The 25730-nt window shown below is 41.0% G+C and overlaps 1 protein-coding gene across 6 annotated transcripts in view; it reads left to right on the top strand.

Annotated features, from left to right (window-relative positions):
• Positions 1-25730, top strand: part of GRIA3 (glutamate ionotropic receptor AMPA type subunit 3) — a 262555-nt gene that overhangs the window by 103676 nt on the left and 133149 nt on the right. For all 6 annotated transcript variants that reach the window (XR_005125435.2, XM_054695576.1, XM_037511994.2 and 3 more), the window contains one exon: positions 23678-23865. Coding sequence is in view for 5 of the 6 variants with exons in the window: in XM_054695576.1 (XP_054551551.1) it covers positions 23678-23865 (188 nt within the window). In the remaining variant the exon portion in view is untranslated. The remainder of the gene's footprint in view (positions 1-23677; positions 23866-25730) is intronic.

Genomic DNA, 25730 nt, shown 5'->3' with positions numbered 1-25730 from the left:
AATAACTGTTTCAATAAAACCCAACTTGACTAGGAGTAGGTTGATCAGAAACATTTATTAGTTTTGATTTTGGGTTTTTGACACACTCTAATTTTTAGACAGAAGAAGCAAATCACACACAGACACACACATGGCTCATATTAAATTTCCTTTTCAAACAAGGGTATATTGGTTGGAAGCATGGGAGAGGGGCCAGTCTCCCTAAAACCATTTCTATCTCCATCCTTGAAAATGCTGGAATATGTCGCTAAAATAAATGCAATATGGGTAGATTCTTTCTCTGGCATAAAAGGTATTCTGCAAGAATAATAGTACTTCTCCCACTCCCACCTTACAATGAAGAGAGAATGGTTTTCCATTGTATATGTAGGAATTTTGAAGAACAATTTTTTATTTAAATGGGCGCAAAATAACTGTTAATGCTGCTTTGACTTTTATACCACTTTTGCTTGTCAACCTATTATTCTTGATAATGCCTTGGGATCTGACCCCTAAGACTGGTAATGACTGGCTGTGCTTTGGCAGGTTTGGAGCTGAGGGGCAGTTTATCCAAGGCCCCATGAATTAGATCAATGTAGAGAACAGACTAGATCGCAGGTCTCCTGACATTTGGCCCAAAGTTCTTACTTTGGAACTGTGCTTCCCCTGGTTAATGTACTTTGAGGGAAGTATGTAAATAAATGTCTAAGGTGGTGTTTTCCTACCCTATGCTCATGAATCAAATCAGTTCATCTCCCTCCTGCTGTTACCAGCATCTTCCCACCTCCCCCCTCCTATCTCACACACCATTTTGAAGCCTGTGTCACCTAATACTCAAGAGGATGAAACAGCCAGCCCATCTCACTGGGACTTAAGATAAATTATTCTATGTTCCCTCAGAAATTACTTTGACATAATTACTCCAATAATAAACAGTGGAAAATACAGTGCTAAGTACAATCAGCAGATCTAAATGGCCTTAATTGGCATTACTAATTCTTGCACACAAATAATTATACTACTTTCCTTCCAAGTTTCAGTTTGGACATGCAAAGCCCACTTAGTTCACTGGAGCAGAAAGCAAAGTCATTTACCAGTTGCCCATCCACATGGCAATGTGTAGCCTACCTTGAACTCATCTTTATATCATCCATGACAACTGTTAACACAAAGATTTGCATGAAGTAGGCCTTGTTAGGGCCTCTCTGTTGGCCTAGGGGTTAAGTCTCAGCATAATCACCATGGCCTGAGTTCAATCCCCAACCAAGGAGCTGAACCACATGGCACAGCAGACCTCTCCTGTCTTGCCCACTGCTCCCCTCAGCAGTGTATTTCAGTAGATCCACCTGTTCTGCTCCCAACTCTGTCTATGGTGAATCCTCTAACCACCCCACCTGCCGCACCTCTGGCCTGCATCCCAGTTCTATACAAAAATAAAATAAAATAAAATAAGCAGGGCTTGTTAAATGAATGGCTGTTCATGATCAGTCTCAAATTGCCATATTATTGTTATCCCATGAAAATTAAATTGTCAGTTTCACCTTAGGTTATAATAAAATGTAATAAAAGTCTTTGTATACCCTATTTTATTAAGTACAGATTCAAGCATGGCTCTACCAAAATGTACCAATTATAGTGAACATGCTAAAGATGCTGCAGCCTATAGCCTGGCTATTTAAAGTGTGGCTGATAGGCCAGAAGCATCAGCGTCACCTGGGAACTTGTCCAAAATGTAGTTTCCAGCCCCACCCTAGACCTATAGAGTCAGTATCCACATTCACGGGAATCCCATGGGAATCCCGTGGGCTTCCCATGCCAGTGAAAGCTTTCGAAGCACTGCACTATTGGAACAATCCTTAGTCCTATCACCTGACAGCAGCCACCGTGTTGCATATTTCTGTCCACAAACCCTTCCTGAGACCCTGTGCATTTATTAGGCACTTAGGATGAATATAGAAGTAGGGAAAACTGTGGCTTTACTGGGAAAAAATACAGCCTAGTCCTAAATTGTGCTTTCTATTACAATAATGCAATCATAGAGATCAGGTGGCTTGGGTTATTTAGGGAAGGCTCTTTGGAAATGATTACCAATCAGTGTTTTGAGAAGTAGGGAAAACTGGTTGTGATCGCTAATGTTTATCAAATACTTCTATTTAGTAAGGCCCTAGATTGCCATTTTTAATGTATTATCCCACTTAATGTTCTCATTAACTCAGTGAGTTAGGCATAGTATTGTGGTTCTGAAATCAGATGGTCTAAGTTTGAATCCTGCCTCTACTGTTTGCTAGCTGTGTGACCTTGACAAGATATTTAAGCTTTCTGTGCCTTAATTTCCTCAGCTATAAAATGGAGATAAGGGTAGAATGTACCTCGAGGGTAGCTACCTATGAGGATGAAAGGAGTTAATATGTGTGAGCACAAGACCCGTAGTAACCATTCATAAATGTCACATGTCACTACTTGCATTTTATAGATGGGGATACTGATGTACAGAGAAGTCAAATGACTTTTCCAAAGTCACACAGCTCACAAGTGGTAGAGCTAGAATTTGAACACTGCTTTGTGTAACTACAGAGCCCACACTCTTAACTCAGTTACATAAAATCAAAATGTGTCTGAGGAGGGAGAAGGAAAAAACAGTTCTAAATACAAACATCTTAAACTGCTGTGAGCTGAATCCTACCATGATGGTGGGCCGTGCAGAATCAGGTGAAAATGTTTGGTGTAAGGTCTTCATAAAAGATTTAAAGCATTTCTCATTGTTTGAAGCAAAGTTAATAAAAACATTGGTTTTTCTAGGAGTGGGTATGACTTTGCCCAACTATTCATATTCATCTGCTGCGTAATATCAAGTCCGGTAACAGAGACTTCCTAGATGGCTGACAACAATAATGGGTACAGGCTGTACCCAAGGACTAGAATAAAGGTATCAGGCACCCATGAGCCCATTATTTAATAAACGGGGCTTCTGGGCAAACCACTGTTTTAAAAGACATTAAAAATGTTCAGAATAGTTTGGAACCATATTTTAGTCATAGAAACTATTATCATTAGATTAGAGAGTGGATGGTCTTCAAATGACTCTCTAATACTGATACATTCTTTACAGATCTGAAAGCATTTTTCAACCACACCAGTTTTTCCTCCTCAGTTTCTACTGAAGTGGAAATGGTACACACTTTGGAATCCAACAGACCTAGGTTTGCCTCATTGCTCCCAGCACCTAGAAACTGGGTGACTGGCCAGAACATGACCCTTTCTGGGCCTCAATTTCCTCTTAGAGAGAATAATATTCCCACCTCACAGGGTACTGTGGTTTTATGTAGTAAAAGTCACTCCGTTTATTGATGCATGTCTCTCTTTTACTTTCGGAGGATCGTTATATGGGTTTGTTACTCTAGCTGCACTGAATCACTTGTGAGTGCTAAGTCAGGGGTAACATGGACTCATGTGTCCTCTTAATACTGAAATCTTTCCCCATAAGCCTGAAGGTCCCGTTGAGGTGTTTTAATCTCTTGATAAGGTCAGAGAAAAGCTGGGGAAGTAGCTATTTCGAAGGTCATGGCTCTCCCTTTGGTGATTCAATCCTCTGTCTAAGCCTAAAAATTCAAGTGTCCAATATTACACACCAACAATAAGATTTCTTTCCTGTGAACCTGGGTACCTAGGGACTGTCTCAAATTCAAGTTTTGGAGCATAAAATTTCCACTGCCAATCTCTTCACCATTTTCCCCTCCCTGAAGGGTTTCCTGTAACTTTCAAGGACTACTGCAAAATTTTTTATAATTAAATTAATTTTTAGAGCGTTTACATTTTATTCAGATCTGGCACTTTGAAGGAAAGGCAGACTGGCACCTACCAAGGGTGTGTCCTGGCTCCTGATCAATCACACTGGGAAGCTGTTACTCAGTAGTGGGCATAATCTCATAGATATAGGTCTGTCATTTAACCAAACAAGTCATATAATCACTCGTTTTCAGAGCAGTGTTTTGGTCCAGGTAGAAAGGCTTAATTCTCCCTAGTCACAGGCCATCCAGAGAAATGAAAGCATACTTCTAAGAAATATTTGTCACTATGATTTGAGTGACAATGTGCTATAAACAGGAGAGGACGTTAAGGTGAATTAAAATGTATATTTCATCCGAATAGGACATCTGTTGGAAATGGTCTATCCATTTATGAGAGTCACATGCTTTACTATATAAACATTTTAAGGATGCATGTTCTGGAAAGGCACTGTGGTTAAAAGAGCCATTGTTTTCCCTAAAGTTGTCTTTGCTTCATGCTTTGCATTGTTACTGAATTCAGGCCAGGTCAGTGCTGGTGAAATACCACTCTGCAATAGCTCCCTGTTCTTTGGTCTGCAACCTCAACCTCTCTGGCATCTGACTTCCATGACCCTAGGAGCACCCTGGCTTATATAGGCATTTCCTCTGGGAAATGGATCTCCCACAACCCAAAAGTTTTAGTGCTAAGACCGAGGAGAATCCAATGAAGGCATACCATGTGTCTGCCCTAATTTCAGGTTCCAAAATAACACTGTTTTCTTTTTATAGTAAAACTCAATCAATCGGAGTCTGATGGGTCAGAATCTTCAAATAGTCAGAATTTCTGCCCAGAGTTTTTAAGAAAGAAGCAAGTCATTTTTTAAAAAAAGCAGGTGATATCAGAGATTTAGTGAAAGTGACGATCTCCTTGAGCTGCTCCAGGGTCAATATACATTTAGCAAACTGCTTCCATTTCCACTTCTGCAGTTCTGGGTAATGAATACCTTTGCTGAATGATGACCCTGACAGAGCTCAAGTCCTCGAGCACCAAGAAAGATTATATAATATTCACTTGGTTATCTTTCCTAAAGAATGAACATGGAGTTACATGTATTAGACACATTTCAATATTGTTATTGAAATATTTCAATAACACAAGGACTCTGTTAAGCACTCAGGTACCCAGAAATTTCCATAAATCTAACTGGCAGCTATTCCCTACCCCTTCCCCAACCTCTATACAATTATCTGGGCAGGCCACATTTCCCTCTATGAGTCAGTGTATGCATCTATAAAATAAAAAGTTGATTTTAGATGATATCGTCAGTCCTTTTCCATTCTGATGTTCTCTGATTATGTCATCTCTGCTATTACTTCATGGCCTCTAGAATTTTGGTATTATGCATAATTCTAGAGAGCCTACCTAGCAGTTTCTCTGAGGTACCACTCAGTGCCTTTGAAGTACAAAGGCTAGGGAAGTAGTCTCAGGACTATTAGCCCAAATTGACTAAGGACAGAGGTTTTTCTGTTCCCATCTATGGAAGGCTATCAGCATCCTTTTGGTGACTGTTTTCCAGAGGGCTGATGAGGCCAACCCATGTAAGAACAGAAGTCTGACAAGCCAAAGAATTGGTAAATAAAGAATTCAATAAAGAAAAGTTTGGCAACTGCTTCTAGTTGGCCTGAAGCTAGTTTGAAATTAAGTTTGTATTATTAATTGAAAGTCAAGATAAGAAGAGCCTTGGAATAAATCAGATAAAATAAATAAAGAGATGATTTTACTTACTGTCAATAACACCGCAGGCAGCTTTGGGATTTGGTGGCAATCTTAACAAAATACCTTATCATCTTAAGATTTTCTCTGCCAATTCTCAGCAGGTTCAAATGCACTTTTTTTTAATAAAGATTTATTTATTTATTCATTCATTCATTCATTCATTCATACAAGCACTGGGTACAGTCAGAAGCGCGGGAGGGTGAGAGAATTCACCAGAGCCACAGCAGGGAGCAGAGCAGGCAGAAGGACCGAAGTACACTGCTGAGGGGAGCAGCAGGCGGCAGGAGAGGTCTGCGCGCCATGTGGGACCCTCCTCCGGTGGCCGAGGAGCAGCCGGGGATAAAACCAGTGCTGTAGAGGCTGAGGGCAACTTTGCAACCCAGCGCTCAACCTCTGCGCCACTGGGGAGGCCCAGGTTCAAATGCACTTTTGGTCCTCCCTTCCCTAAATGTTCATAATATAATACCTCAGTGACAAAAAAGAAAACCTTGGAATTTCTATAATGATAAATATTTTTAAGGACATGCCTCCCTGAGGCATGAATTCAGCATCTGGATACTTCCTCCTGCAAGGAGAGTTGTTCTAGAAATTTACCTGAGCCGAGCCATAAATCTTGGGACTTAGACTTCTTAGGAGTCTACAAAAAACTTACTATCGATCTGAGTTTATACCTGATCACCTGGTTTTGAACCCACGCCCACCCAGACAACAAGTGAAAACTCTGCTGCTACTTGTGACTGCTGGAGGTTGATTTCTTCTACCTACCAAGGAATGGAATGTCAAGACTTAGGAACTAACAAAGCAAAAACAAAAATTAAATAAACAAGAACAAGAAATCTGAAAAAAGTGACTGTGTGAGCACTATATTGCCTGGTATAAGCTATGTATGCCAATGTATACATTTTCTACACAGATGCTAAAGACACTTCTTATACCAAAAAATAAATGCTGAGACTTTGGGAGACTTGTCTCCCATATTATCCTTGCCCAGTTACAGGGGTTCTTTCTCCACAATACCAATACTGCCTGGGCCTTGGACCATTAGCATTCATTTTTCTTATTTTTTCCTGATAGTCCAAACATCCTCTGTTTATTCACCATTTATCTTCTACAACTGACAGCCACCCCCTCTGTGCTAGGGTAGATTTGTGGGAAGGCAATTCTACCCAGTATTTTCTTTAAGTCTGAGAGATGAGCAAGCAGAGTTGCAGGTACAAAATGGCCACAAAAAAGAATAAGTTTAAGAAAGTGGGATGGTTTCTCATTCCCTCTACCACCAAGCCTTTATATTTAAATTCACTTCCACATCATGCAGACACATATTCAATTATAAAGTATAAAGAAGATTCCAAAATTAAATATAAGTGAATTTAAGTATATCCACTACTCGATACCATTCAAAACCTTGGATTCCCTGTCCCTATTGTAAATACTCAAGAAGAATAAATGTCAAAGAGCAGGTAGGCAGGATGGCTGGAGATGGGAGGATGGGCGAAGCAGACTAAATGGTCTAGTGAGACCTTCGCATGCTCTATCATTCTGTTAGGAGTCATTGATGTTAATGTTCTTGAACTATTCTGTATGAATAAGGCAAATTGTAATAGTCCCACAGATTGATCATTCAACAATCTGAAGCCTGTTTTGAAAAATGGAGCTTAAATTCTTTTCTTATTCATCCCTTGGGTTCATGGATAATTCCAAGACAAGTACTAGACATATCTTTGGGTCTGTCTGGCTAATTGGCCAATTTGATCTTTAATATTATACGTCTCTAAGTCTTTATATGTCCCTTTATGTCACCAGATCACAAATTGACCAGATAGCATATATCAAATGCAAGACTGAGAGAGCAAAAAAAAGTGACTGTTGTGTCTCCATTCCAGACACACTCTTCTCTAGAGGAAGGGAGTAGACTAACATTTACTGAGAACCTACTGTGTGCGAAAGCTCTGTTAAGAAATCACAATACATAACCTAAAGCAAGCTCTGTATCAGGAGCAGTGTTGCTCTATTTGGAGAATAGATGGTGCCTGGGAGAGAGGAAGCAGGAGATGAAAATCAATAGATCCAACAACAAAATATTGATCCAAGAAGTACCAGCAGGGAACCCGAGGCATTTACCTTCCAGAAAGATACCAACACAGTCTCAGTCAACTGAAGATAGGCTATCAAGAGACTCAGAGAAGGGAGCATATCTTTAGAAATAATCATAACAGCAGTATTTCTCTAAACTATATTGAGCTTGCTTGGCAGTACAAAGTAGAGGAGCCTGCGGTTAGACCAGCAAACTTGTGTGCATCCAGCTGAGTCCATATATCTGCCACCTCCTGATAACCCTCTCTCTGGCCCCAGGGCACAAGCTGATCACACACCATTTACTGAAAAGAATCCTCCTCTATCTTGCTCCGGGAACTTTGGCAAAAGATTGGGGAGGAGGCTTTTTGTCTCCTTTGGCATTCAAGTGGTGAGCTAATGCCCAAAGCTTGGAGCCAGGGGAGGTTTGTCCAAGTGCCTGACCTAGAAGGGCCATGGCTTTACTTCTTTTCTAATTAGGATAATTAACCTCCCCTGCTCGTTTATTCTATTCCAATCCAAACAGCTCGAATTAATATGGCACAGGGGACTGTCAGGCTCAAGGGACAAGAAGCAGTTCACAAGCCTTTCATCTCTATGCAGCCACCATCAAGGCAAAGTCAGGACAAAGTCCTCACAGCATCTTCACCCTTGAAACAACGTTGGCTTGCCGTCCAGGCCACTTTCAGAATTTCCATCACTGCAAATGTTCCATCAGCTGTAAAATTTTGCACAGTGTTTGCTGATGAATTTGGGGTTGGGGGTAGGAGAGGGTGCTAATAGGAGATACCATTTCTCTTTGTACTGTTATAATGGTTTTGCGTTGGTTCAAGAACAAGAACTGGATGGCTTTTGTGTTGGTAGAATTTGATGTGGGCTTCCTGCAATTTTTTCCCTGGCAACAACCATGGGACGTAAAACTTCAGGAGCATTTCAAAAAATAGGATCAAATAGTAGCATTTCACGAAAGACAGAGACACAACCGAGGACCCTTAACCCTGCAGTTCTTCCTCTGGTGACTTTATTTTTGTTGGTTTACTTGGGAATGTGACAGGTTCTTATTTTCTCAAATTTTATTGTTTTTCCAATTGTCTACATAAATGCATAATTTGCGGAGCCCAGCATCACACCTCCAATATGCAACATGCTCCACTCACCTTCCCTTTTGTGGCTTTAGCACTCTCTTCACCACCTCAGAGCAGGTGTGAGTGTTTCCCCATCTTCAGCCTCTGTGCAGATAAGACTGAGAACAGAGCTTTTTCCCCTCACTGCAGGATTCAGCCCAACCTACAGCCCTTAAAACCTCTGGGAAGCCACTGTGTTCTAGAGTCTCCATGCCAAGAACTCATTTGTGACAGACCCTTGTGAGCTCCACAACTGATGAAAAAGACAAGATGCCAGGATAATAGATGAGATTAGGCTGCCCATTTGGGCTGAGTACAAAAGTCCCTTCCAGCCCAGTAATGCTAGGATTTACCCTGGGTCTGTCTTGGTTGGAGCCTTGGAATATCCCCAGAAGGTGAGGACCCTAACTTGCTACTCAGTATGTCATAGATCCATCAGCATAAATTTCTCAGCATGTTGCCAAGAGGCTTGTGCTGGGTTTAGGCTGAGCAAGTGAGTCAGTCCCCAGCCTCTGCCAGCCCATTCACTGGTCCCTTCCTAGCTCTGCACTGCCTACTTTCCATCTATAACCTCTGCCAATGCCTGAGCGTTCCCTCCTCTTGTGTCACCCATCTGTGTTAATCTGCCAAAGTGTGGTTCTCAGTGAATATGTACTAATAAAAAGACTAGTGTTTCTTAAATTCTGGTGCACTTATGAATCATCTGTTCAAATGTAGCTTTGTCAAAATGAATTTGTTAAAATGTAGATTCTGATGCATTTAGGTCTAGGAATCTGCATTTTTTAAAAGATTTATTTATTTATGCATATAAGAACTGGGGTACAGGCCAGAGGTGTGGAGGGTGAGAGGATTCACCAGACACAGAGTGGGGAACAGAATAGTCAGATTGACTGAAAACACTGCGGAGGGGAGCAGCAGGCAAGGCAGGAGAGGTCTGCTGGGCCATGGGGGTAGCAAACTGGCCGGGGATCGAATTTGTGCCGCAGTGGCTGCGGATAGCTTCATAGGTTGCATCTTAACCCATTGTGCCACCAGGGAGGCCCGGAATCTGCATTTCTAACAAGCAGCCTTGGTGACGCCAATGTTACTGGCCTATGACCATAGTTTAAATAGCAAAGGTGGCTGGCACAGCATCTCTAGGCTACTTTCATAATTGATATGCTAATCCAGGGGCCACAAATTAAGTAGTTACATATATGCCATCTTTCTGAAATAGTTAATCTCAATCACACTGCTGGAAGCTAGAGATTGTGACCTCTCTTCTTAGCAGTTAACAATAGCATCCTTTTATATTGAGGCTAAAATAACACTTTAGAGCTATGTAAAGGGTGTGGCAAATATGGACCTTGGCATAGACTAATTTCCTTTGGACCTGAGTTACTTGAATAAGCCTTCCTGGGTACCTGCCCTGCTTCCTGAAGCCAATCATGCAGGCCAGACTCATTTTGGGTCTAGCCACTCCATTCATCGCATCCACTTTTACAGTGGCTCTGGATGGCTGCCGCTGTCACATCACTCACGCTGTGATCTGCATCAGTGGTTAAGACAACGGAAGCAGCTACATCATCCAAGGCACAATCCATTTATTTCATGCTGGAAAAAACAAGTGATGCCAGCTAAGCTAGGCAGTTGCCATGCCTTTAAAGTTATAGGAAATAGGCCTTTTTCACTATTTAACTCCTCAGTGGAAAGTAACATACCTCTTGAGGAGGCCCCAGATGTTTCTAGTTCACCAGTGACATGCTGAACAGCAAGCCCATTTGTCCTCTGAGGTACAGGGTGTCTAACTCCTGAGACTGGTAAAACATACATTTGCTAGAGAGACACACAGCCTTGTTTATCTCCTAAGGTAATTCCTGAATCCTTTCCTCTTTAACGTTGATGTTGATTGTGTTCTTTGTTCAAAATAAGCCCTAAAAAGCTTTTGTATTTGATTGAGTGGATGTTCTGTTATATTGAAATTTGCAGTTAAACACTGCAGATGGGGGCCTCCCTGGCGGCACAACGGGTTAAGACGCAAGCTATGAAGCAATCCGCAGCCACTGCAGCATGAGTTTGATCCCCAGCCAGGGAGCTACCCACATGGTGCAGCAGACCTCTCCTGACTCTCCCGCTGCTCCCCTCAGCAGCGTATTTCAGTCAATCTGCCTGTTCTGTTCCCCACTCTGTCTCTGGTAAATCTTCTCACCCCCCCACCCCCTGCACCTCTGGCCTGTACCCCAGCTCTTGTATAAAAATAAAATAAATCTTTAAAAAAAAAAAAAAACTGCAGATGGGAAGGTTCCTCTAAGAAGTTTCCAGAACACTGTGATTATTTCAGTTTGATCCAAAATATCAACATGTTTTCTGGCCTGGGGTGTTGTCAAGCAGTGTTTTAAAACATGCTGGCATATTTAAGATGGTTTTAAAAGTAGGCCTATTTGGGACCCAGAATGGTTCCACACCTACACTCCCCTGTGGCTGTGTGGGAATTAGGTCTGTTGGATTAGCCCACTGCTAGCTCTGGTGGGGTTTCCAAGCTAAAGAAATATTCATTAACTGTCTCCCTCTTGCCCACTACTCCTGCCCTCCTAAGCTGCTGACTTAACTCCCCTCTGTGAGCATAAGAACTACTTTCATCTGCACAGGACCCTACAACTCTACCTCTCCTTTGAAATGATGTCTAAAACCTAGCATGCTGGCCAGCGGGATCAAATTTCCAGCCCAGAGACACTCACTTAGCCATTTTGTTAAGTTCTGTCACTGAGCACTTTGCTTGAATAAACACAGAAGCTTTCTGGGCGTAGTTGGCCAGACCTTCCACTAACCCAATCAGTATGATGACTAGCTATATTGTTCCTAATTAGATCTACTTTATTCGAATAAATATCTAGTTAGTGCAGTTTCTCAGCAGTCTATCACTAGATTCAGCATCTTAGCTCTCAGTGACTCAGGGCTCTCCCTCTATAAGCCACCAGATTCTAGGGCTTCAACACTTCTAAATTCAGTCATGGTCATATAGCTGTTTGTCTTTGCAACTAGTTTGCACAGTGGGATAGATTCCCAGGCTAAATGAAACCAAATGCATGACTTTGATGGCTGCTAGGACCAATTACTTTCCTTCTAGTCCACAGGTCTAGTCCTTCCTCTCTGTCTCAGCCAGTCAACCTTCTACTAATCTGTGCAATTGGTGGTAAATAAGGCTGGACCTAATGGCAGAGTTGACTTTGTTTACGTCTCTTTGCTTTATGCCCATGGCTCAAGTCAAAGTGTCATTCTCCAAGGAAAACACTAATTAGGAACAATGAGGTTAAGTGAGCAGAAATTTTTAGAAAGATGTTTTCTGTCTTTCTTTTAGATTATCTTTCCTTTTCTCCAAGCCCTTGCCTCCATTTGTCTGAATATCTCCATTTATCAGAATGGATTGCTCTCGATCCACCCACCAAACTCTGTCTGAGACGACCTATTTATACAATCATTAAGGGACCCATAAAAATAAAATACTGAAGAAACTGAGTTCCAGAATAGAAAAGGAACCACCAGAAGTTCATCCAGTTTAGTAAGCCCCTCAAGACTTTCTTAGAAGGTAAATCCTAGGCTTCAAGCAAGTTGAAATATTTATGAAACCTCCTCTGCACTTTATCTTACAGGCAAAGAAAAAGTTTTTTGAAAATGAGCATAGTTACTACATGACCAAACGCGAAGAAGTTAAACCTGGTCATAGTGAGCAGCTTGGACGGAAGGAGAAAGACTGTTGCAGCAGCCCAAACAAATACCAACAATAGCCTCAAAATAGTTGACAGTAGTGGGGATGTAAGAAAGGGGAAGATACAGAAAAGATGGATTAATTTGACTTCATGGCTGCTTAGAGCAATGAATGAATCAAAGATAATGCTCGGATAGGATAATTTCGAGGAAATTTGACAGAAATAGGGAAGTCAGAATGATAAATAGCTGCTCTGGTGGTAGAAGGTTTCTGAGACAGTGGGAGAAATAAATGAGATAAGAAACGATAAAACCAGCCCAGTCTAGTCACTCCAGCTCAACTCTAAAGGTGATGATTAACTGATGAAAGATATGCCATTACCCAGAGAACGCTGACTACATTTCTGTGAAGCATTCATCTATCCTAGTGGACTTGAAATATCCTAGGATGTCTTCAGGTAGTTACATAACAATGTCTTCCAGAGCCTTCCTTGTCATGGGGAAACATATAGAAAAATGTATGATTCCATCTTTCCTGGGAAATTGCACTTATCAGAGTCATTTCTACTGATAAGGAGAAAGAAGACTGTGAACTTGGAAGCCAGACCTGGGTGTAACCTAGCCCCCAAATTTACTAGCTATGTGATTTTATTCATAAATATGAATCTCTTTGAGGCTCAGTTTCCTCATTTGCTAACTAGGGATAACTACTTATGCTTAGGATTGTCGAGGAAATTAAATACTTAGCACCATGTCCAGCATTCAATAAGCATTCATTGATAGTCCTATCCTAAACTTGAGAGAGAATGGAAATCTGAAGGATGAGAGTGAAAATTTATACATGGCAATGCCAAAAAAAATGACTCATTCCAACAATGATGTGAAGGTAGCATTCACCCATAACCCCTGAGAGATAGTGGCCATCCTCTGAGGCCTAAGATTTTCAGGTTAATAGAGGATGGGTGTGAGAGCTTAGAGTCTTCATTTGCCAGCATCTCAGCCAGGTGATCTGTTTGGTGAGACATCTTGTCCTTGCTTCCTCAAAATCAAGAATGTTGAAAAATATTTCCAGACAGGTCACTATCCTGATGAGAAATCTTTCGCTTAATGGAATTCAAGCACATATTTTCTGAGCTCAAGTCTCACCTAGGTCAGCTCACTTGACCACTCCATAGGTGCAGGCCACAAGGGAAACAACTGTGTGCAAACGAAAGCCCAGGATGTAGATGCTCAGTGCAAAATATGCCCCCTTCTGGGAGACTATTCAAAGTCCATCCCTTGCCAGAGGATGCAAGGCAGGGTTATTTGGGGCTACTGGGTTCTAGTGGAATAAATTGGACCTGAGAAGAAGACATAACATGGCTGATGGGTAGTGTGTCTTCCTCCAGCCTTAAAAGGGGAACTCCTTTTAAGTCACGTATAAAGCCCCCCTCCACCACGCAGCAAGATTGGCCAAGTGTTTTCTCCCCACAGGTGCTTCTCAAGTGCCTGCTAACACCTAAACCCCATGCTCAGCTAGGAGACTCAGCCACGTGATCAGTGCTAGAAATTTCAAGGGAGTAAAAGCCAAGTGAGGAAATGTTATATAAGAGCCCCTGTTAATGGGTGTGATCCATCATCACACGACAACTATTAAGTGCACAGCAGTCCAGGGAGCAACTTTGAGATGACTTGTATCCTCAGTGAGTTTGCCCTGCAAGCTGTCTATCCCAGGACAATTACTCAGCTGCCACACTGAAACACAAAGGGATGGAGCACAAGCAGTGTGTTATCCCCGTTAGTCCAAACCCCGGTTGTTCATGGTGGTTTTAATTTTTTTATGTCAGACCTTGCGCAGTGAAGATCACAAGGCCTGCCTCATCTGCTCTTCCCAGACGTCAAGCACATCTACCACAGATGGACCTGTAGTTTCCCCTTCAGCTGACAGTGCAAAGCAGTTTACTTTCACTCAACAGAACTCACATATCTATTTGGGCATATTTTCTGAGCTTCAGGTGAGGAGAATGGAGCTATGTAATTCTCTGGTGGGGAGACAAAGTTCATAGTGAAGAACAGAATGAAAGAGGAAAATGGAAAAGGAAGGGTTATGTGCACTGCCAGCTTCAGGTCTAGCACAAAACTTGAAGAGGAGTCGGTGGTAGAGTTTCTGGGCTATTTGGGCACAATGATTTCCTTAAGATACCAACAAGGAATACTTCAAGTTACCTGTTTGCTTTTAATTTCTCTATTAAAATTTGCCCTTTAAGGCTTTCATTCTAATTTAAAATGTAGATCCTTCAGGGAGGGATTCACAGTTGATGCATCATAGTCATGGAATTCTAGTATGAGTAAAGAGCTCTATTTGCAGTGAGAGAAGATTTGTGCTGGGCAAGAAGAAAAGGACACAGCACTGGGGGCTGAGGGCACCTTCTGTGCACTGAATCCACAAATTAGCTAAGGTCCCATCCTAATAATGCAGCTACAAGTAAGAGAAGATTTGCAGAGGGTCAGCTCTTAATTAAAGGGACACTTAAACAAACACAATTATGAGGAATGAAGACCTCAGGGAAATCTTAATTTGCCAAGGGTAAATTGGGCTGGGTGTGGGTGAGTATTTGTTTTAATCCTGTTCCATAAAGTCCACAGACTGACATCCATATGCAAACACAGAGGGTTCTTAATGTTCCTGTCTCAAGCTCCTCACACACAATTTTTGCATTAGCATCTCAACTTTTGACATGTATTCTATCGCTTTTGGTAGTAACCAAATGTATTTAAATCAAGTTAAAATAAAACAACAAAATGTGGACTCAAATGGGCTATGGGAAGCTTTCCAAGACTTCTTTTTAAAGAAAAATACACTATGTATATCAATAATCATACTGTGACATATAGGATTTGAGTTCAGATTTTTGAATATCAGATTTCTTGGATACGGCAAAATATCACAACTAAACTGGGCTGATCATTCTCTCTCCTTGGCCTCTCTTTTTTTCTGTTCTTTACTCCTGTCTCAGAAACTACCTTCACCTTTCATCTGTAACCTCCCCCTTTCACTTACTTTGCCTCAATATACAAGAGAAATGTGTCCAAAATTCCATGGAGAACAAAGTAGTAGGAAATAACAAGAGTGGTTTGCATATGCTTTGGGTTTAAGAGAAGCATTCACTTGCCTTTCTCCGTGTCACATAATTTTTGGATGAACAAGAAGACTAATTTGATAAAATGCTAAATTTCTGTTCATCAAAATGTATCCCAAACATTAAATGTCAGACTGAAATAAAATATATGTGACATATATTACAGATATTTAATGTTATTAATAAAGACTCTTTTGAATCAATAATTAAAACATTAACACCACCATAAAAATATGGACAAGTGAAATAAGCAATGAATTCTCAAAGGAAGGGAGGAATGTGGACACAAAAATGAAAATCAAGTCACTAACTTTACTAATCATCTAAGTTACTTAAACTTAATTACTAAAAGAAATGCTTACCAAAAAGATTTTTTTTATAATTCTCCTATCAAATGGGCAAATGTATTATTCAAGGCTTGCAAGGAAATAGAGGGTCAAGTACTCTCATGTGCTTTTGGAACATAAGTTGGTGCCATGTTTTGGAAAGACAATTTGGCAATATTCTCAAAAGCCTTAAAAAGTCCATAAACATTTGGCCCAAAATCTCTATCTCTAGACATTTATCCTATGGAAATAGAGATATTATATGAGTGTTGTCATCACAGAATTGTTCAGAACAGGGGGAGACTGGAAATAAATGAAATAATCATGTTGGGAAATTGTCATATAAATGACAGTATGTCTAAGGGATGGAATATTAAGTAGTCATCAAAATCATGTTTGAAAACTTTTCATAACACAAAATATTCAAGATATAATGCTAGATTTTTTAAAGACAGGGCACAAATAGGACAACCCATTTTAATAACATTAAAAAGCATACAGTATATTTATGTTAAATAGAATAGAAAGCAATATAGCAAATGTTAACAGTGCTTACACCTCAGGAATAGTCACCCATACTTTGTTTTTTAGACTTTTCGTGTCTTCTCAGATGTCCAAAATGAGGGCATATTAATTTTACATATAGGAAGGAACACATAGATGCCACCTCAGAAGATGTGTCAAGTGCTTTGAGTACATGCGGATTGGCTTCCCATGAGTTCAGTGGATCCAGCTGGTTCATTTACCACAGAAGAAGTAATTTGCAACCCTGGCCTGAGCCTTCTTCCCCTCTTGCCTCTGTGTCTTTGTACGCATATATATATATTATATTAGATGGCATATAGCCCTTCTTAAATTACACTTTTCTCAGCCAGAACCTCTCTGCCAGTTGTGAAGGACACCTATGGAAAGAGACTTCATTTGTATGACGTAGCCATTAAAATAGGTCAGTGGTTCTCAACACTGATGTACAAGAGAATCACGCATGGAGTTTAAAATAAAACAAAGTAAAGTCCAGGAATGACTTCCAGTGATTCTAATTTAATTGATCCAGCATGGGGCTTGGAGATCAATTTTTTAATGCTTTCAAGGTAATTATAATGTGCAACCAGAGCTGAGAAGCACAGAATGTAAGTAGAGATGCAGAAAATGAAATTAATGCTTTCTCTCTGCTGAATTCAGTTAAGCAACACAGGCAAGGTAGACTCTGACCCTCTGGGAACTTGTTCTACTACTACTGCCACACTCTATATGGCTCCTGAGATTCCCATGAGCTATCAATTGTTCATTGGTTTGACACCATAGTCTGAAGCTCATAACACACATCACCAACTTTCACATTCATAGTCTGAATGACCCCATGAGATGGGTAGACCCCAAAACAATGTTCATTGTCCCCCTTTCCTTTCCTTCCAAACCTACCTGCGTTGAGGTTTCTGTTAAGATGCTGTCATGTTAGCTGGAGAGGTAACACATTAGCCCTTCCTATGTGCCACCTGGAGAGTGAAGGACAGAAATCTGCAAGAATGTACACAGACAGGGAAGTCTGGATGTGCAGAAGGAAGAAAGAAAAAGCTAGAAGTGGTGGTGATAGATCTAGGTGGGGTGTGGGCAGGCAGGGAACATCAGGATCTTGTGAGGCATCAAAAAGAGAAGATGAAAGAGCACATAGAGACAAACCCAGTCTACTTCACACCAGGATGCCCCTGGGCATCCTCAAATGAGACCTGTTAGGCTGGACCGGGCACAGCACGTGAAAGGGCCCAAAGTCAGAAGTGAAGAAATTAGCATTCAGAGCCAAGGTTAGGGTGAGGCAAGTGAGGCTGCATTTGCAAAACTTTGAGAAAGTGCCTTCCTGGGGGTGGGGGAAGGCAAGGAGCAATAGGGAGATGTTGATCAAAGGATACAAGGTTTCAGTCCAGTGACTACAGTTAACAGCACTGTAGACAGTAAATGTCCTCACCACAAAAAGCTACAATGAAATGGTAACTAGGTGTGATGACTAGCAGTGTGATTTGGACTAGTTACTTCTCCTGTAACCACCACCCTCACCCCAAACCAGAGCCATTCTACTTTGATCTGTTTCATGTGAATGGGCTTCCATGACCATTTCATTTGAAATAAGAGTTCCAGAGCTTTGAAAGGTGTGGTCTACTGCTTGGAGTCATTTGTAAGACTCCGTCTAGCCTATAATTGCTGTGATTCTACGAAAAGTGCAGACCACAAGAATTATCATGGGCCAATTTGAGCCTCTTCTCAACATGAAATACTGAAAAGGCAGTTTCCAGGTCAATGGGATGAGTACTGAATTACCTGTGGGAAGTCCAACTTGCATTTCTAGAATATTCCCTGAGGGTCAGCAACCCCTTTGTGGGCTTTATGGAAAATTCTCTGAGAATCCCAGCCAGGCAAAGAATGCTGTAAACATCAACACTTTTGTGAAGTCCGCCTGTCACTATCAGAGACCCCCATCAGTTGGGAGACTGCCAGAGGCCACGTCAGAGGGGGAGCTATGTGGGCCTCAGAAAACTAGTACAGATTCTTGAGCAAGGAGAGGCAATAGACCCTTGTTGGAAGAGGCAAAGCAGAAACAAGAAAACTATTTTCAACTGTATTTCCTTGAGTGCTCCATTACCACCTTTCATAGGTCAATATTCTATCTGTTGTTTTTCTGCATTTTCAGATAAAATACTGAATTTGTTCTGCATGGAGTAGTTTTTCATTTTTTGTTTACTCACTGAACAAAATCCTGGCCTCTCTGCCCCTGCAAAAATGATTTTCACAACTACATATTTGTGATCTCTTTGTATCTGCTTTCATCCCTGTCATGCGGTCAACCTAATAGTCACAGGTTGAATCTCCAGGGTCCAATTTTGAGATGGAGAATTTCATGTGGAAGTGTGTTATTGGTCTCAATGTCAATACTTGGAGGAAAAGAAAGCAGCAGCTTTGGACAGAAGAAGCTGGTGCAGGCATAACAAGGCCTCAGCCTACCCTTCAGGAAACTCTAAAGTTGGGTGGCCTGTTAGAGTTATCTCATTTAGGGTGACAGGTTGTGCCTTCATAGCCTGTAACAACCAGTCATTGGATGCAGGCTGCCTTGGGAGGAGAGCATAACCGGAATCTAGGCAGCCCACTTCAGCCAATGACTGCAGCAGATGGTAATGAAACCAGCCCTTCAATAGCAAAGGGAAATCTTAGAGGCATAGCACCGAAGGCCTGGACCAACCTTTACCAATATGGCATCCTTGTTTGGCAAGAGTAGCCCAATAACCAGACCAGTAAGAGTGGGCTGTGTAGAGCTGCGGCCCAGTTCTTCATCCACAATTCCCTAGCCACACCCCTATTGCCATGCACCCGGGTTATCTTGTTTGAATGAGGATGACAATCTAGCCTTGCACTGCTGCCTGTGTGCTAACTCCCTTCCTATAAAATGAGGAAGAAAAAGAAGGACAGCAACAGTGATCTGGAATCAGGATGAGAGAATTTGCTGCTCAAATAAAAGTAGCTTTCAGTATTGCAAAGTTGGGCATGTTAAAGCTCCCACAGAGTGGAGGACAATTCTGAAGCTGCTAAAACAGCAGGCTTATTTTTACAAAGCCAAGGCTTTGTTATGCACCTCACCTCCCACAAGCACCAGCGCCTGCTTGTGCTCTGCCTCCACAGTCAAACTCTTCTTTTTTTCCTCCCTCAAACTCATATTTACTCTCTTTGGTGAGCTGCAACATTGAACAGTCAAACTATAATAAATTAGGTACGAAGACAGAGAAAAGATTTTTTTTTTTTGGATTGCTCAGTGACATGTACTGAATTGAGGTGACCGTCCCCCCAGAGCTCTCAAGCACACAGCCATGTGCTCAAGCAGACACAGAGAAACGCTGCCTGGTAAGAGATACTGCAACGTTAAGTCACGCTTGTGAGTTGCTCAGAAATGTGATCAAGGCTTACAGCCCAGGAGGTCCCAGACCCAAACTCATTAAAAAATCAGTGTGCTTTTCCATTTAATTTTTGAATAGGTAATATATTCACATGGCTCAAAGAACAAAGGTATAAAAAGATCTATAAAATCAGAGGCCTCTCATTTGTGGCAGCAGGCAGCTTCGAGAACAGCTCTCATCTGTCATCCATGTCTTCCAGGAGTTTATGCTCTGAGAGGCCAGCAGGAGTTGTATTTTCAAATCTTTTTTTTTGTTTTTGGACTTACAGAAAATAATGCCTGCTTCTTGTAAAAGAGTTAAACATTGCATAAATAAAGGATAGTGCAAGTCCTTGGTAATCCTATACCCCGGTGATGGTACCAATTCCTTCCATTTTTTTTTTCCTATACATATACAAACACATTTTTTGCAAAACAAAGAATTATACTAATAATGCCATTTTATAGCTTTTAAAATGTAATAATATATTGTAGAATTTTTCCCTTTTAGTATATAGAGGTTGAACTAATTTTTCAATAGCAGCCTTGTATTCCATGTGTATGGTTTTATCATTTATCAGGTTTTATTTTGAATTGTTAAATATCTGTCATACAAGTCTTCAAATCGGTTTATTAGTTGCTTGTAATTGATTTGCCATGAATCTAAATATACTCATCTCTGGAGAAATGGATGAGAAGTCAGCAAGGGAAGATTCATAAAAGAAAGTTGTTCACAATTGTTTACAGGCTGCAGGGGTACAACAAAACCGACAGGTGCAATTGCCTTGCGTAGGCAACAATGAGCGTATTGAATAAGTAGGTCCATCTTCCAGATTAGAGTGAACATAAAAATAGGAGAGAAGTGACGGCTGGGATGGGGTGAAAGATTAGAAAAGGAGATAAAAGCAGGTTGAAACACAATAAATCCTGATACACCGATGGTGAGTTGTTATGGAGCAGAAGTTTTACAGAGGCAACAGACAGGTTTAGTTGACTCCAAGCAATATAAATTAACAAAATAAAATGGCTATCTTAAAATATTAACAATCCTAGCCTGCTAAAATCAAAGTAAGCTATCATCCAATTGCCATCCACTCTGGTCAGATCACAACAGAATCGTCAGTGTCGATAAAATGTTGACAAATTTCTATAGGAAAGAGACTGAACATTGAGGGAACCTACCACCGTGTCCTAAAAGTGATTGTTGAAGGATTGGGGCATCTTTAGCTTGAAGAAAAGAAAGATAAGATGAGCTATGCTGCCTTAAAAAATGTAAAGAATCGCCACATGGAAAAATGATTCAACTTGTCCCTTTGGTCCCCAAATTTTGGATTAAAATGAAAGAGTTGGGATTACAAGAGTGTTGATGCTGATTCAACACACACAAAGATTGCCTTTTGCTAAAAGGTCTTTTTAAAAGTTTAGTGTCTATGTATCAAAGACTCCTTGTATAATTTCATCATCAGTATTATTCAGCCAATACTTTCCTCATAAATAGCACAGAGGTAAAATTCAACCTAGTCCTCGCTGAATTTTGATAAATTCTTAATTATTGGGATTCAAAATAATGAGTTCTTATTATTAGACACTGCTTAAGAAAAATTTTCAAATCCTTTAATCTCTTTCTTCCTATGTTTATTTCTTAATCCCAAGACTTGGCCCACCATGTGCCCTCAACTCCCACTGAAGCAGAGAGAGCACATTGAAAACCCACACAAAAATGTAAATCTGAGAAATAAATATGCGTGGCTGGTTTAAAAAGAGTGAGAATTAACATTTAAAGCAATGGTAATTTACTCTGATCTGTAATTTTGAGCTCCTGTGCTGAAATTGCTCATTTGGAAATTACCAAGTGCTTGAGTCTCATTTGCGATCTCCTTCCTGCATACACCCAGCACACAAAGGAGACATAATGACCGGCTGAGTCACCGCTGCCATCTCCCTGAAGCGTGCTCTCCAAATGTCAATACCATTTTCTATGGTGCAGTGAAGAAGATTCCCAGCCACAGCCCGCATAGAAGACAGGGTGCACCCGAGACCGCAGAGGGCCTGTACGTCTCCTTCCATCCTCTAGTCCAGTAGCCAAATTCATTTGCCACAGATCATTTTGGCTTCGCAACTCATCCCCATCACCCACTCCCATTAGTCATTACCTAAATATAAATGGAACCAATTTAAATATCTGGGGGAAAGGGAGCTATTTTTGACCCTATCCCAATAAAATGATGTCTCTAGTTGGTGAAATTCTACTCAGATTCTGGATCCATACCAGAAGCAAAAATATTAGACATAATCTAATGTTAGAGACAGGACTACTCTGAAAAAACAGAATATAGAAAACTCTTGTGCTAGTCTGTGGTTCACATGTTAAGATATGCTGCTCTTCCCAACTGCTCAAACCCTCATACCAAAAAGGTTACCCAAAATTCAGTCATCAGATCTTTTCTCTCTCCCATTCAGCATGGGTCTAGGGTGATAGCAGTTAATGGTGGTGTGGTAAATTAACTAAAAAGGAACCAAGAATCCCTGTAAATTTAATTGAGAAAGAGAATGAACTCAGAAAAACTTAATGTGATTAATTTTTTTCATAATGCTGTGATTAAAGGACCAGTGTGATATTGTTAGTACCTTAAGACCCCCAAACTTGCACACTTCTTCCATCTGCCACATAAAGACAAAGCATATTCTTAGCCTGTAAGACCTTTAATAGAAAAGAACTTTAATAGAATTAGTGTGCATAGAAAGAGCAGAGAGGATAATGGTCTCCAACAAAATACTCAAAGTTACCCATCCTCCCATGGGTAAATGTACCGCTAAACAGGGTTGGCCAAAAGCCAGGCCACTGAGGCCCAAAAGTTTGCTTGCCACATGTGTAGGGCACTTTCTGGTGGGAAACCACAGGAAAGGGGCAGAAGGGGCCAGGCAATCTGGAAGGAAAAGAGCAAAATCACAACTCAAGTCTAGATAAAGTCTACCATTGTCAGCCTCCCCACCTGTCTCTCACCCATGTATTTCTTCCACATCCCCCAAATTCTTGGCAAGCCCAAGCCCAAGAGGCAAGCGGGACTTCTTCACATGTCTCTGTTCCACAGGCCTTCTCCAAGTTTCCTCTAAGTCTTTTTTTTTTTTTTTTTTTTTTTTTTTGTGGGACCCTCGCTGGCGGCCAGGGAACGAAAGGGTGCTGCTGAGGCTGCAGGGATCCTCGCAGCCCAGCGCTCAACTGCTGCGCCACCAGAGGAGGCCCTCCTCTAAGTGTTTTCTAGCTCTCTCTGCTACTCAGCTCCACCCTTCACTAGGTGGAGCAGGGAACATGGAGCCTACCCTTTTTATGGACCTAACCCTCTGTAACAATTCCTCTTTTTAACAATATCTTTGTTATAGACTGTCTTTGTCGGGTTTTCTTGGAGTTTTCACTTGGGAGACATAATTGACCTTGCTGGATAGTCATATCCATGTAAAGATCAGCAATATTATAATGAAGTTCTACCTCTACTAAAATTGTGTCAGTTCTGAAGAATGTTTACATGGAAGGTGAAAGAAATAAGCTTCAACTCAATAGGAAAGATTGTGGCCAGAAACAAGAAGCTCTTGACATCCATTCCATAGAGATTTTGATAATGGAAGTCAACAGAAACAATCAGGTGCTCTAATTCAGCTGTGATTGCCTAGGTACATGTTTGATAAACACCTGACTCGATGACCCCAAGTCGTAGAATATTCTTTCCTTTAAAATAAGACAGAGGTGCCAACTGTTTGGAAGGTTAAAGCTGACCCTGTGAGTAAGCCTGCTCTCCACAATAAATGGAGTTCAACGGGACCCAATAAAGTATAAATAAAAACTCAGTAGAAACTTTAATACCTACAGAAATATTTTTAAAAGAAAAAAAACATAGCTGTTTTTCTCTCTTTCAGGATTTTCCATCCTTCAAGCGATTATGGAAGCAGCAGTGCAAAACAACTGGCAAGTGACAGCAAGGTCTGTGGGAAACATAAAGGATGTGCAAGAATTCAGGCGCATCATTGAAGAAATGGACAGGAGGCAGGAAAAGCGATACCTGATTGACTGCGAAGTTGAAAGAATTAACACAATTTTGGAACAGGTATGTTGGAGATTTATTTTACCACCAGCTGACATGTTAAATCATCAACCTAAGGCAGTTCCCATATCTGCTAATAAATTAGGTAGCCAACAGCTTTTGATAGTCTTGCTAATCCTTTTTCCCTCCCCAGCCACTGCAAAAAAAAAAAAAAAAAAAAAAAAGAAAGAAAATCTAAGCTGTTGAAAATTGCATTCCATGATTAATTTGGAAGTTTCTGCAATTTTATGCCACCTATCAGATAAACACACCCTTCCACACCTCTGTTTTCCAGATAGCTCAGTGTTTCAAAATAATCCCTTCCTGGGCCTCCCTGGTGGTGCAAGGGGTTAAATCTCAGCACTATGAACAGCACTAGCTCTGTCCTGGCCAGCCAGGTTGCTGACCCACATGGCACAGCAGCAGACCTCTCCTGTCTCCCTGCCCGCTGCTCCCCTCAGCAGTGTGTTTCAGTCAGTCTGCCTGTTCTGCTCCCCACTCTGTCTCTGGTGAATCATCTCACCCCCCGCACCTCTGGCCTACACTCTAGCTCTTGTATGCATAAATAAAATAAATCATTTTTTAAAAAAGTAATCCCTTCATTTCCCATACATTCCACCAGAAGGGAGCAGACAGGAATTTGGTAGGGCAGAAGGGTAGGAGTTTTGTTTCAGGAGTTTTGTTGCAGAGTGTCACTAAGAATTTGTGGATATTTTGCAGAATATTCCTCTGGGAGAGGGGAACGAGAGTGTGTGTATGTAATGTAAGACTATTTTTTAAGTAAGATGGCATATGAGAAAATATTCATGGTTTTTTCAACATGTAAACAAAGTGAAAAAGAATTAGACTGGGGGAAAATACAATTCAATGGGCCAAAATGTATTTATTATTAAAGATGAATATTTAAATTTAAGAATAAAAAATATTAGAAGAAATGCTTCACCCTAAGATAGATGGATACTCAGTTTGGAGTAGAGTCAAATTGAAATGTGGTGTAAGTTTATTATTTTCCTTAGACATCTCAATTTGCCAGTTAATACCAAAGTGCTTATGCTGCCATAAACAAAAGTGTAAAGGGTAACATTTCCATTCTAATTTGATCCCAGTGTACCTGGGGGCTAAAACAGCTTCAGAGATTGAAATTATAGTGAGCAGCCGTTGCCTGAGAGAACTATTTTATAGCAAATTAAATATTAACAATTTGTCAGATGTGCCCCCATAAGAAGAGAATACCAAAAAAAATTTAAAAAAAAAGGTAAGATGGGGCCTCCCTGGTGGTGCAAGGGGTTAAGCATAGCACTGTGAAGCTGTTCGCAGCCTCTGCAGCATGAGTTCGATCCCCGGCAGGCCAGGAAGCAACCCACATGGTGCAGCAGAACTCTCCTGACTTGCCCGCTGCTCCCCTCAGCATTGTACTTCGGTTAGTCTGCCTGTTCTGTTCCCCACTCTGTCTCTGGTGAATCCTCTCACCTCTCACTCCCCCTCCGGCCCCCACACCTCTAGCCTGTACCACAGTTCTTGTATGCATAAATAAATAAGTCTTTTAAAAAATTAAAAACAAAAAAAAAATTTAAAAGGTAAGAAAGAGGAGGGGAGGGAAAAGGAAGGGAAGGAGGGATGTGAGGGAGGGGGAGAGAGAGAGGACAGATGAAATTTCTGGCTCTGCACCATAGATAAAAACCTTCCCCTCTTAAGAACCGCATCCCCTCTAGTGAATCACACCTCACAGAAAATCTAGAGCAGTAGCCTGACTAAATGAAATTTCCCAACCAACATTCAACATTCTCTTGAGCCACCACCCCTCCCTTCCCCCAAAAAAATTGCCTTTGATTTTCTTAGATGTTGAAAGTGAAGAATCAGGTCAGTGATGTTGGTATATGTACTACATG

Source organism: Talpa occidentalis, unplaced genomic scaffold (genome assembly GCF_014898055.3).
Source record: "Talpa occidentalis isolate TD23 unplaced genomic scaffold, MPIMG_talOcc4v2.1 talOcc4.15, whole genome shotgun sequence".
NCBI lineage: Eukaryota > Metazoa > Chordata > Mammalia > Eulipotyphla > Talpidae > Talpa > Talpa occidentalis.
Note: the sequence above shows the minus strand (reverse complement) of the source record. Positions and strands in the feature narration are given on the sequence as shown.